This window comes from Pelodiscus sinensis, chromosome 2 (genome assembly GCF_052426305.1).
Source record: "Pelodiscus sinensis isolate ZL-2025 chromosome 2, ASM5242630v1, whole genome shotgun sequence".
Taxonomy (NCBI): Eukaryota; Metazoa; Chordata; order Testudines; family Trionychidae; genus Pelodiscus; species Pelodiscus sinensis.
Window position 1 is genome coordinate 107,549,661 of NC_143053.1, and position 13,029 is coordinate 107,562,689.

The window sequence follows — 13,029 nt, forward strand, 5'->3', positions numbered from 1 at the left end:
GAGCTGGGCAGGCAGGTGCTAGCGAAGGATTACAACTCAGAAATGTGTGTACGCCCAGGTATCGATCAAAGTGAGGACAACAGTGGAGTGCATGGGAAAATGAGGACCCCTAGACTGAAAATGAACATGGAGGGTATAAAAAGGAGGTTGCTGGATGCAGAATTTTGAAGCTGCTGTAGAGGTGGATGAACCAGTGTTGGCACACTCTGCTGCTTCACTCAACAATTGAGGATCTCAGTCCATTTCTCCTTCACCCTGACCGTGCGCTCTATGGCCTGCCCAGAGAAGGCCTGGTTGTCCTTGTGGTTCTTTAATTCCTTTTCCAAGCATTGTTGCCAACGTCTGCACTCACTCATTGATTGATTTAGCATTTTGTGAACCAAATCCTCCCTATTTTTTCTAGGATTTCTTCCTTATCTGTTGCTACCTCTCCAATGTACTATGGAGCAGAGCTGTCGAGATCTCTACTGTTCAGCACAACGCACAAAAAGGACTATGTTAACATTGAATCCTACATTGTAACAATTCACTTACAAACCTGTTTTCCAACATTTCTGCTTACTTTCCCCCCGACAAGGAATGCATCTTGACAACCACCACAATAATTGTAAGTGAAGGGTGGGGGCAGCTGGCAGCCGTGCATACTAAGGATGTTAACTATCGGTTATTTTACTAGTCGAGTACTTGATGGAATTTCCATCGACTACTCTGCTAGTTGATAGGCACTTCTGCATTCCTTCTTTGAAATGTACAATGGCCCCCACTGGGGCTCTTGTACATTTCAAAGGAGGAATGAGGAACTCTGCGTACAGCCCAGGGACAGCAGGAAGTCCCACTGACTCCAGGCTGCAGGAGGGCATGCCTGCTTTGAAATGTACAAGAATCCCTCACCAACCCCAGGCTCCATGCCGCGCTGCCAATTTGAAATGCCACACGGAGCTGATCCTGGCTTCCACGGAAATGCCGCGTTGGAGCCTGGGATCAGCCGGGGAGTCCCCAGCTGATCCTGAGCTCAGCTGTGTGGCACTGCCCCTTTGAAGTATCTGTCAGAAGCAGTGGGGAAGGGGAAAAGGGGGGAAAAAAATCGACTTAACATCCCTAGCTCATACAGACAAAAGAAAATTCCCTTTCGCAGAAACATAGTACTGCTTAGGCCGCACTTCTCCATAGGTGGTTAAAACCTGGCAAACATCTGCCTGCTCAGCTGAAGCAAGGAAACCAGGGCACAACTTCCCCAGGCTTGTGGCTTTCACCTTGCTCCATATGCAGCCCACCTATGTTCGGCTTTGGTTCCTCCATAAGTGATTGATGAATGGTACAGAGCAGTGTCCTGCAACGAGTGAGGGGACAAAGCTGCACTGCAACAGACTCTGCGGCAGAAAATTGACAAGGACATCTCCAAATTTCAATAGCCTGTCTCCGCAGGATTCCATTGAGATCACAGTGAGCATCAACATGCTGGTTGTCCATATTGACCACACAGGGATCTGCACAGCTCACAGAAACACAGCCAGCCTCCCACTTTTCCATGCCCTGAGACCTGCAATCCATCAGTACAGGAGAACAGTTCCTGGCTGCTGGACACACTTGGCACCCCTGGTGCTTGTCTACTTCATCCTCCTCATCTACAGTTTCATCCTCTGAATTAGATCCTCTGTATGCTGCATCTGTTCCCTCTGAAGTATCCACGGGAAGGTAGGGTCACAGTAGAGGACAGCGTCCAGCTCTTTATAGAAACAGCAGGTCTTCAGTAAGGCACCAGAGTGTTGGTTCGCTTCATTGGGCCTAATGATAGGCTCTTTAATCTTCGATCTGCACTGCAGTGTGTCCCGCTTTTACCTCTTTTCACACAAGGATCAAGAAATGTCTCAGTTCCTACAGGTCACTCACAGCTGGGACTGACCAGTCTACTCTCCCCATACACTGGTCAGATCCAACACTCTGTAGCGGACAAGCAGGGGAAGTGTTTGGTGCAATGGCCACACATGGGCACTTGAAAAGATGCCAAGAGACCACTGCACACTGAGCCATCACATGTGGGGCAGAGATGTCCATGTGCTCAGGCAGCCAGAAATGGGATTTAAATTGTAAGGGGCTTATAAGGGGACAGGGTGGGTAGCTGGTCATGTGGCTGCAGGGCAGCAGAGTTCAAACTTCTGACCAAAGCAGCTGTTTGGGAATTGTGGTCCACTTTCTGGAGGCCAGAATCAGCAGCAAAATGCTTTGAGGGATCAACACTGTGTGTCTGTTGATAACACAGGGAGGGGAAAAGAAAAAAGCCCCTTATGGAATAGAAGTTTTGTGTCATAAAAAATGGCTGTTTTTCATGACAAAAGTCATGTTGCAGTGCGAACACCCATGCAGTTTTGTCTACAAAAGGCGCTTTTCCTCAACAAAACTTGCCAGTGTAAACAAAGCCTTAGAAAGCTTGACCTGCTGCCACATGCAGCAGAAATGAAACTGGCAAGAGTTACAAACTCAGCATCCATTCAGCAAACTAAAAAAAATGAGACATACTTCTTTAACTCATGCATTCTAGGCATTTTTAATTGTCCCTAGTTCATAATACATAAAACCTATCCATTTCATTTACATCCCTTCCTCTCTGTGAGAAAGAACCTTGACTTGCAGATCTATAGCTACAATGTAAAACAAACACACATCAAAAAGCTTAAATATATAGGCAAGCTCACCCAAGTATTTGCAAGAATTCACCTGAACAAATTATGTGGCATATTTCACCTGTGCTCTTTGGTTTATTGCACATAATGTTGTGCAGAGAAACTGTAATGCAGTCTGATGGCATCCCAATATATTATGCCACACTTCAAAACAGTCACACCTTTGTATTTATTGTGAAACATTACAGTTTAGATTTTCACATATTCATGAAGACAATTTACGAAATAGGAGGCTAGGCTGATTAATGAACAGTCATGTACAGGCAACTCACCAGATCTTCAGGCATGGAACACTGGTCTGAGCCCTCAATCTGAATGAGAAATGTAACTACATCAGAACCAATCTACAGCCACACAAGTATATTAAATAAAAGAAGCAGACTCCCGTATAACTCCTTTTGACTTAAAAATATATTTTAAAAAGAGTGCTCTATTTTAATGTTTCATAGCACAGATAATTACCAAGAAGAAATAGATGAGTAACTTTTTACAATACATTATATTAAAAATACTAAAAAGACAATCACCACAGATAAAGTTCTTGGCTGAAGGAACTGAATGTACTTGGCAATCTAATTATCCCACATTAGCATATAAGTAGTGGGGTTAGGTGGAAACTGAGAGGAGTTTCAGCTAACATTGCATTTCAGTGTGCTGTAATCCAGACAGCTGTCCCCCTTCACATATGCATGTATCTGCAGGATTATATAAACATTTGATAAAAATCACTTCCTGTGCGTACACAATATCCTACTTTCAAATACACGCTAACACCACTTGTCCTCAGTGAGAACTATGTCAAAAACAAGTTTGATAGCTCTGAAATTGCTACTAAACTATCTAAAAGTGGTCTGAGCAGGTGAAAAAAAAGTGTTTCATGTTAAAAATCACACACACACAAATACAAATACAAATGCACACACAAAAAACAAACAAAAAAAAGTCCACCCAGATGTTCTAGGAAGATTCCACTCTAGGCTGAAAAACCACAGGAAAATTCTCTTTATCAGAGAATTAAAGGATAAACTCCTGTGCCTACGGACATCAATAACACTAGAATTTCACCTTAAATGATTGAAAGCAGACTTATGACAAAAGTCCTTCCTCAACCATAACTCTAGTATTGCTAGTGAACTCCTAAATGTCATATCTTACTTTCCTCCTATTAAATCTGAATATTTTCATTTCAGATGTGAAGGAGGACAGGTGCACATTAAAAAACTAAAAAGTTATTGGACATTTCAGATGTTTTGACTAGTAGCAAAAAAAAAAGTCAAACTGAAAAAAGGATATTAGATAGTCACACATTTTGGAAGCAACAACTTTTGTGGAGATTTTTTAATATGCTTTTTGAAACATGATTTTACAATTAATTGCATGAGTATTTCTACAAATGATGTTTTGGATATTGCAGTTTCATCACTTTTCCTGAGGAAAACCCTTAAATTGCTGTAGAATACAAACTATACAGCTCCTAAGATAATCAACTCATCATTCTAACAAACATAAATGTTAAAAGAAAAAATAAGCAAAAGTTAATGACTATAGTAACAAAACCACCTTAACTACGGTTAAGTAAGGGCAAGCAGTGTTGCTATTACCTTAGCAGAATTGTTCAGTTTCATACCACATCGGTATGTTTTTGCAATTTGTGAGGTAAGCTGGATTTCCTTTGTCAGCTGACGCCATTTCCCACACTCTGGTTTTGTGCACTGCACCTAAAAGTAAAAACCAAACATGTTTTAACTTGCAGTTGACTCTGATTATAGATCAAGTTCATGATGCAACAAACAACAGCAAAAGAATAGGATAGTTAGAAAACCTACTTTGTGATCATAACTAATGGGTAAGAAATAAGGAAGATGCAAAAGAGTTGTTATATACATTCACATAAGGTGCAATTTACCCTCATGCAGACCACCAGCACAAGGATTATACACAGTTTAAGCCTGCTAACTCTCTATGGGCTTATGCAGTGAAGAGGCCTATAAGTTGCTTAAGCCTCCAAAGTGTAAATAAGACAAACTGTTCATATTCTTTCTGCTGGTCCTCTAGGAGGGTGAATTTCACTCACAGGACTGTATTGAACACACAATTCCCACTTTTTCATTAGGGTTTGAAGATACACAGTGTTGAAGCAAAGGCACAACAGTATATTGCAGGATTAAACCTATATTAACCATTGCTGCCTGAGCTCTCCCATTCCATCCTCAACTAGTGGAAGGTATACTCCCTTCCCATTCATTTTACTCACCTACCACGCCATTATGGCTGTTTTTTTCACTCTCTATTTTCCCTATTGCTACCACCCTCTTTCCCATCACAACCTGCCCACTCCTCACATCTGCTTCCATTTGAACTTCATCCTAAATTCTTCCTGCTGCCTCAGTAATTAGACATAGGAACTGAATATTGCACAGAGAGGGCTTAGCCAAGGATTGGGAAAGTTTTCTGATAGTAGAGGAATTGATAAGGATTATTATGGGGAATCTGTCTTACCCCACCTTTCTAATACCAGAAGTTTTCCTAGAGCTGAACCTGCTACTTGATCTTCAAACACTAGAAACTCCTCAACACACACAGAGAGATCATAACACAAAGCACTGTATTCCTTACCCAGTAAGGAAGCTGTTGATCAGCCATGAAAGCTTTAGGACTGGGCTCGCTTTTACCATTACTGGTCCAAATCCTTTTCCAAGCAGTGTATTTCTCATAGCCATCTTTATGACTAAGAGGAAAGTTAAAGTAAATGGCAAACAGTTAGCAAGTGGACTGGTCCAGTCTACTTAAAGAACACTTATTTTTAAAAAATCATTTTTAGAAGAGTAAGAGACACAAACAGACACACACACACACACACATAAGGCTGAGAATAGTCCCCTTTTTAAGAAATAAATGTGACAGCAGTCAGGGACTATCTAGGCCTACATTTCCTTTCAATAATAAATCCAGGGCCTAATACACAAGGTCAAGATGAGCTACAGCTCAGCACAAAAATGCCATTCTGGTCTTTCTAGTCAGTCAACTTCTAGTGTCAAATTCACTCATTGATGTGGGATACTTGGAACCTGAAAGCACCTTGTAAAACTAAATTCCTACCACCCTCATCTAGATTTATTCCAACTACAGTTACTTAAAATTGTGCTTGTTTATAATTAGCTTTAGCAGAATTCAAGCCTTTTTTTTTTGTAATTTTGACAGACAATATAAATTTTTATTAAGTATTTGTTTTATTTTCATTGGTTTATTTCACAGTTGTGGGAAAATATAGAAGGGTCAGGCATTAATTCATGCCAGTGGAACAGTGAGATTCAAAACAGTAAAAGCTTTATAGCAATTGACAATTTGTATTTTAACAACTCATATCAAAATGTTCAAAGTAAATATCCTTAAATCAAACTCTAATATGTTCTCAAGCAGTATGTGTTTTACTTTGCCTATCTGTACATTTGTATTATAATTTATGGAAACTGTTTTTCAATAATTTGCGTGTGTGGTGAAATTGACATTTGCTAACATTTACTGGTAAAAAAAAACCCTAATTCTTCTGAGCAGAGCTGCAGCTGGGGAGTGGAGACAGTGTAAGAGGGCAACTGCCCCTGGGCCTGGTGCTACCGCGGCAACAGCAGCAGCTGGAACCCTTTAAAGTGCTGAGGAACCCTGCAGGTGGCACTGAAGGGCTGGCTGGGAGAGGCTAGCCCTCCAGTCCCACCTCTTCTGCCCAAGACCCCTCCACCCGCTTTGCCCAGGGCCCCCACAAACGTGTTTCCAACCCTGCTTCCACGCTTGCTTACCATTTACAATTTGACAGTATAATCTTTAAAAATAAGGAGGCTTTTGAGATGCTTTCCAAAAGAACAGCTTTGCAACTCATTACTTGCTGGTTTTATTCTGTTTATTTATACTCTTTAAAAAAAACCTCACTGAACACTATTTTTTTTTAAAGTCACACAAGAACTGAAATACAGCTCACTTTTTGGTTGATGGATGGCCCACACACCAGTTGCAGCATATACAACTTACACCTAACAGTCTCTAAGTCTCACTTCAAAATAAGGTCAGTAGTAAGGAGAAAGTTTCAAATATTTGTTTCAGTCAATGAGAATGCACATTTTTAATAGCCAGTCAATCTCTCCAGGATTTCAAACGAGACATGGTCTCAATAAATATACCTTCGATAATAGTGATCAAAACACTCATTGCAGAAATGTTCCCCACATGAGAGATGATACCATCTAGATGTGTAGCCATTTTTAGCACACCTAGAACACAAGAAAACATGTAGATTGCATTATGATACTTTAAAAAAAAAATCCATTGGACCCGGATTCATTTTAAAATTTAAAGAAATTTTAAGGCCAGGGCATGGCAGAAAAAAAAACAGGATTCTCTTCTGTTTCTTTTTATGTTTATACAGTGCTTTGACAAAAGACAATACTGCACTCCTTATTCAAGCAAAAAACCCAATAAAGTCAATTAAATATTCCTCTAAAATTAAAATTATATGGTGGCAGAGCACAATGGTGTCTGAAATGGCTAGCCATGAGATGATTTAATTTCCATAAGTGATCATATGAAAGTATTTTTAAATAATAGCACCATCAAAATAAGACTTTAAAATGATTAAAATGTCTAAATTGCTTCCTGAATATTAACATTTAAAATAATTTCTTATGGTTTCCTGGTTAACAAAAGTCCTATATGTCATATATTAAATTGCCAAAACTTCCAGCTTTCCTGTCACAAATTTTATAATGCAGACATTGCCTTTCAAAATTAAAAAGGTTCAATTTAAAACTTGGACATAGCTTAAAATAATTGTGTAATGCAGTTAAATTAATAGCACATCATTAGACTGGGAGGGGCATATATTTAGAATAGCATGCTGCTTATTATAAGCCTGGCCTATATGGTAATGCCTTACTTCCAAATACCTCTAAATGAAGGATATTCATTTTTTTAAAAAGTCCTTAAATAAAAGTTAAACATGAAGTTAGTCTTGAGTGAAAACAGGATGTTATAATTAAAATAGTTTTGCAACATTCAGAGCCAATCTGCAGATTTAGCACATTAATGACAGATTTCAGAATGCTGTAACTACTCAGAAGAAATATAGCATAGTATATGATGGCTTCATTTTATGTTTTATAGGGAAGCTCTTCTGTGTATGTTTCATAAACAGGCCCTTAATTTCACAGAAACAAAATCTGTTCCAGAAAACAGCAGACATATTGCATTAATAATCCTTATTCTTGAGAAATGTTCATTCAAAATGGCAAAAAGTAATCCACAAGAGAGGCTGTTTGTGATGATTCTCTGGTACTTCAAGTCTACAACCAGCATTACATCTTTTGTCCATAGATTTAAGAGATTTTGTCAAAAACATAGTTATGTAAGTACAGAAAGACAAACCTTTCAGCAGCACTTGCAAAGCAAACAGGACAAGTTGCAGTGCATCCAGCTTTTTCACATTTTCTATATTTCTTCTCTGATGCCTCATCATCATCCTCTGCTGCTTCAGCCGCCTTCTTCTTCACCTGATAAAGAACAGTCATAATTGAATTCTCAGAGTATCTGTGACTAGAAATGACAACGATGCTCAATTTTCTACAATGCAACATTCAAAGATTACTTTATTTCGTAATTCAGATCACAGCAAGGACAGGTTAAAATAATATAAATCAGATGTTTGGAATCCATAATAAAAATAACTATTGTGTGGGACAATTTGATGACTGTCAAGGAAGGTCAGTTTTAAAGAGTCAACAATTTTGGCAACGTACATTTCACCTAAAGGCTTCTTGATTTAGTCTTCTGACAGCTTTCCAGCTTCAATTTCAATTAATATTTACGGGCCTTTGGATTCCAATATTTCTAGCACCATCATACCAATCTCTCATTACAATGTTTTTATTGCACAAAGTCAATCAATATTAACCCACATCGATAAAGATATTGTCATCTGCTCCTAAAATATAAAAGTTAATTTTTAAAGTAACCAAAGTCCAATACAGAACCATCAACCTGGTCACTCTGGGCATTTTACAGCTGTTTCCAAACTTTTCCAGATGGGGACCTATTTTGACAATTCAGGAAGACTTGGTGACCCAAGGCAATTCAAAAACAAGGGGAGACAGAGCCACCTGGGGAGACACTTGGCGACCCTTTTGAAATGTAATTGCGACCCATATTTGGGTCCTGACCCATAGGTTGGGAAACTCTATAGCTAGAGCTCAGTCCTGCCAACTGCTCTGTATCGATGTACCCACAAAACCTATTGATTTTATTTTCAAAGTACAGCCACTAATTATTCAAAAAGTTTTACTACAAGCAGATAAACCAAGTGGTCTGACCTCTCCAATCTATTTCCTCCCTTGCACCACCGTAGAGCCCATGGCAACATCAAGGCCTTTGCCTAAATGCACCTCTGTTGGTGCTCCACATGGCGTGGCCTCTCCAGCCCCGGGGAGGGAAGAAGGCAGACGGTGTGTTGCATGGCCCCAGCCTCCCTAACTCTGGAGGAGGTCGGAGGGTGCACGCTATGCAGCATGCCCCAGCCTTCCTAGCTCCGGAGGACGTGCCGCATGGCCTGGTCCAGTCCTGCCTCTCCAGCCCCACAACATAGGGAGGGCAGGTGCTGAGGGCAGCAACACTCTGCCCCAGAATGCCTACTGCAGATGTTCTGGGGGTGGAGTGTGGGCGCAGCTATGCCTGGTGTTTTGGAAAAGCAGAGCCTTCCCCCACCTTACATACTGGATGCTCATGGCTCTAAATATATAATGTTTAACTTTGCATACCTGTCTCCCAGAACTCCGCAAAGGAAGGTTGTCTGGAGACTGGTCCAAAGAGCATGACTTTTTTTTTGTCCGTACCCTTCCAGTTGACATTGTCTTATAGGATCTGAAAAAAGAAGTCAGAACATCATTAATATTATAAAACGGTTTCGTTTGAGAGGACTAATTAGATATTACATGAACATGCACTATTACATTGGCAAAAGCTAGTTAGTTAAACTAAGTCCATTTGTACCCATTAATGAAAAAAAGAAAAGAAAAAGGAGGTAGGCAGGAAAGAGGAACAGTAACTTTATTTTAAACTGAGTTCAATGTGAACATGTAACATCAGATCCTCAAATAGTGTAAAACGGCATAGGGATGGTTTTACTTAGGCACTACTTAATCTGCCTCAGCACAGGGGGACTGACTAGATGACCTGTTGAGGTCTTTTCCAGCCCTTCATTTCTATAGCTGTATTGATTTCAATGGATTTAAGCAGATTTGCACCACCTGAAGACTTAGCTGATAATTATAGTTCAGAAAGTGAATAAGCATAAGCTCATAATGCAAGCTTTATACTGTTATTCTCAGTGACATTGCTCCTACACCCACTGATTTGGGGGAGGGAGACGCTGAGGAATTTGGATTGTATAGCAACTTTTAACATCATGTATTTGATCTGTTATTGAATGTGAAGTGAAGGACAAACTAAATGTATTTTGAGACTTGCATACCTTCCTATGAAAGTACTTGTTCATTTGGAGTCTAGACAATTTTAGTTGTGTTGTAATTACATGCAGTTATAGTACTTCAAAATGAACAGTGCATGTACTGTAATACACATGATAAATATAATGAAGTCTTAGTAATTTGGGACTTCACTAAAATTCTCAGTGATTAAATATTTGATTAGAAGTGGAGAAGAAACCACCATTTATTGCATATGTTCTAAGGTGTGCAGGCAGATCTTGGTATATAAAAACATAATAAATATGCTATAGCCAAGTACATTCTTTACTCCTAGGAATGAAATACAAGCACAAGAGAACACAGAAAAAGAACTGAAAAAAGAAAAAGACACAAAGGAGAAGTGATACCATAAAAAGCTACCTATATTAGTCCACTGAACTGAGAACTCATTCTGCATTATTGAGTTATCAACTATAGCCTTATGCAGTTCATAATTTCTATACTTGTGAGCCTTTCCAATTATCAATCACTGCCATTTCTACATCTATCATGTGTATCTTATTATGAGAAGCCAATTGCCATTGAAATGCTCATAGCAATTTTCTTGTGGGGAGGCATTAAAGTGAAGTTAAGTTAGACAATAATGGGTGTTCATACAATGAGTGGACTTGAATTGATCAATTAAACCAACAAACTTTCCTCAACCGGACCTGAAAAGATTAGACTGAAGTGCTTGGGGGGGAGGGGGGGGGGAGTGAGAAATCACACAATAAGTAAAGGAAAAGGACAGAAGAAGTTTGGACAAACCAACATATTATCCTCCTTTTATATACCTTGAAGTGTAATCTAACCTAATCAATTAGAATAAGATAATTAAAAGTGTGGGGCTCTGTAGTGAACTAAATGAAGAACAATGTCACCACACCATAATGGGTAACATCTCACTTATATATGGAAAAATACAGTCTGTATTTTCCAGTGTTTTTCCTAGGCCAGTGTTTCTCAAATTGTGCTCCGCGGAGCCCCAAGGCTCCGCGAGACATCTCCAGGGGCTCCGTAAGGTTGACAAACTGGAAACATTGAAAGGTACAACACATACAATCAGTGGACCACTGGGGCTCCGCATAAATTTTTACGCATGTAAAGGGCTCCGGAGCCCAAAAAGTTTGAGAACCGCTGTCCTAGGTGTACACACACCTCTCTCTCTGATATGGTGTTTCTTTTTCCTGGAATCTCTTTTCAGAAGTGGGTGTAACTTGTATATCCTTTGCAGAGTTTTACTTGGTAACAAAGTAGTTCTTTAGCAATGAAGCTTGTGCTTTACGTGGCTAGACATGCCTGTTTATAAACTATATTTTCCTGAAGAAAAATTACCAATATACATAGAGTTTGGTGAACCTAACTTGAATTGAGTATTTAACAGTTACCACTAGGACAACTGCTGACAGAAGAGACAAAGAGAAGGTAATTGTTCCAGTTATTGTTACAAAATGGCTGGCATACTTATACTAAGTATCAAGAAGAAAAATAGCAATAGGTTTAGATATAAAAGAACTGTCATACCTGGTTACACATTCTGCTTACTGGATCCAGTGGTGAAAGGGGTGGAGAATGGGTAAATTAACCTAAAGCCAACATTCCTCAAGTGAGGAGTAAACTTTGTCCACATTTTTCCTCAGCTACATTACCAGATCCTGAAAGGGCAGGGGGGTAATCTACCACCCTCCAAAAACTTCCTTTCCAGTAGCAAATTATTTTGTTATTCTATGCTAGACATTATATTTATCTTAATACCATTATAGTAGCCATTTAAGTGGGTCTAACCCACAAAAGGTCATCACCTAATAAACCATCTTTTTAGTCTTTAAAATGCTACATAGTCCTGTTTTTTTGTTTCAGCTACACCAGACTAACACAGCTACATTTCTCTCACTATTTTGAAAAGGAGACATTTATGATACATTAAAAATGTCACAATATGACACAATATGTTATAGACTGCTATATGGGAAAATATTTTAGAGTTTAAACATATAATAACAACTAATGCATCTGAATGACACTGGGATCATGACATTAATATGATAAACAGGATTTTAGATGATCAAAAATGTTGTATATATGTGCACATTTAAATGTATCCACTGAGAAAAAAACATTTTTCAAATCTATTTTGTAAGAAAAAAACCCAAATGAAGTTTAAAACACATCAACAAAGCATTTGACAGACTATGTCAACCCACCGACTTCAAAAAGAATCCTAAAGCTACTGGAGCACAGCAGGTGGGACTTGCAGGAAGAGAAATCTATCTATGCTCTGCAGGAGCTGGTTTCTGCTCACCTTGGATCCAAATCACCCAAGAGCTGGATATTTAACGAACGCGTCCAAAGCACTTCCAACTAAAGCTGCAATAACGGGAAACCACGGTAAGGTCGAGCAATAGCCCCTCCCTGGAAACGATGCCTGAGCTCTGGAGATAACCCCCCACAACACCTGCCCACCCCCTAGCGCCGCTGCTCCCCCCAGACACTCCCCAGAGAGACACGCCTCCCCACGGCCTCCCAGGTAGGAAGACGCTCGACTCCCCGATGCACACAACTCCCCCTAATCCCTCCCCTCAGTTAAAAATCCCACAGACCCCCCCCCCCCCCCAAAAAAAAAAAACCTAATCCCTAGGGAGCCCCAAATCCCCACGCACCCCCGAGTCCAAGGGCGCGGAGCCTCCCGCAGGAAAAAGACCCCTCGGGGATCCCCCCGAAAGACCCCGTCAGGGGCTGCTGGGTGCGCTTTGTGCGGCGCTGTCAGACCATCCCCGCCGCCGCGCGCCAGGCCCGGGGCCCGCAGGCAGCAGCGGCAGGCGGCGCGCGGCCGGGCAGGGGCC

The 13,029-nt window shown here is 40.2% G+C and overlaps 1 protein-coding gene across 4 annotated transcripts in view; it reads right to left on the reverse strand.

Moving 5' to 3' along the window:
- The window catches only part of KDM1B (lysine demethylase 1B), a 40,863-nt gene that overhangs the window by 27,344 nt on the left and 490 nt on the right, over nt 1–13,029 (reverse strand). For 2 of the 4 annotated variants that reach the window (XM_075921178.2, XM_075921176.2), the window contains exons 2-8: nt 12,489–12,553; nt 9,479–9,581; nt 8,094–8,218; nt 6,854–6,943; nt 5,298–5,409; nt 4,283–4,399; nt 2,954–2,992 (exon numbers count right to left, since the gene is read on the reverse strand). In XM_075921178.2, the coding sequence (XP_075777293.1) occupies nt 2,954–2,992; nt 4,283–4,399; nt 5,298–5,409; nt 6,854–6,943; nt 8,094–8,218; nt 9,479–9,568 (573 nt within the window). In that variant the 5' untranslated portion in view covers nt 9,569–9,581; nt 12,489–12,553. Of the gene's footprint in view, nt 1–2,953; nt 2,993–4,282; nt 4,400–5,297; nt 5,410–6,853; nt 6,944–8,093; nt 8,219–9,478; nt 9,582–12,390; nt 12,554–12,846; nt 13,014–13,029 lie in introns of those variants that run through there. The other 2 variants (XM_075921177.2, XM_075921179.2) reach the window with 2 other exon arrangements.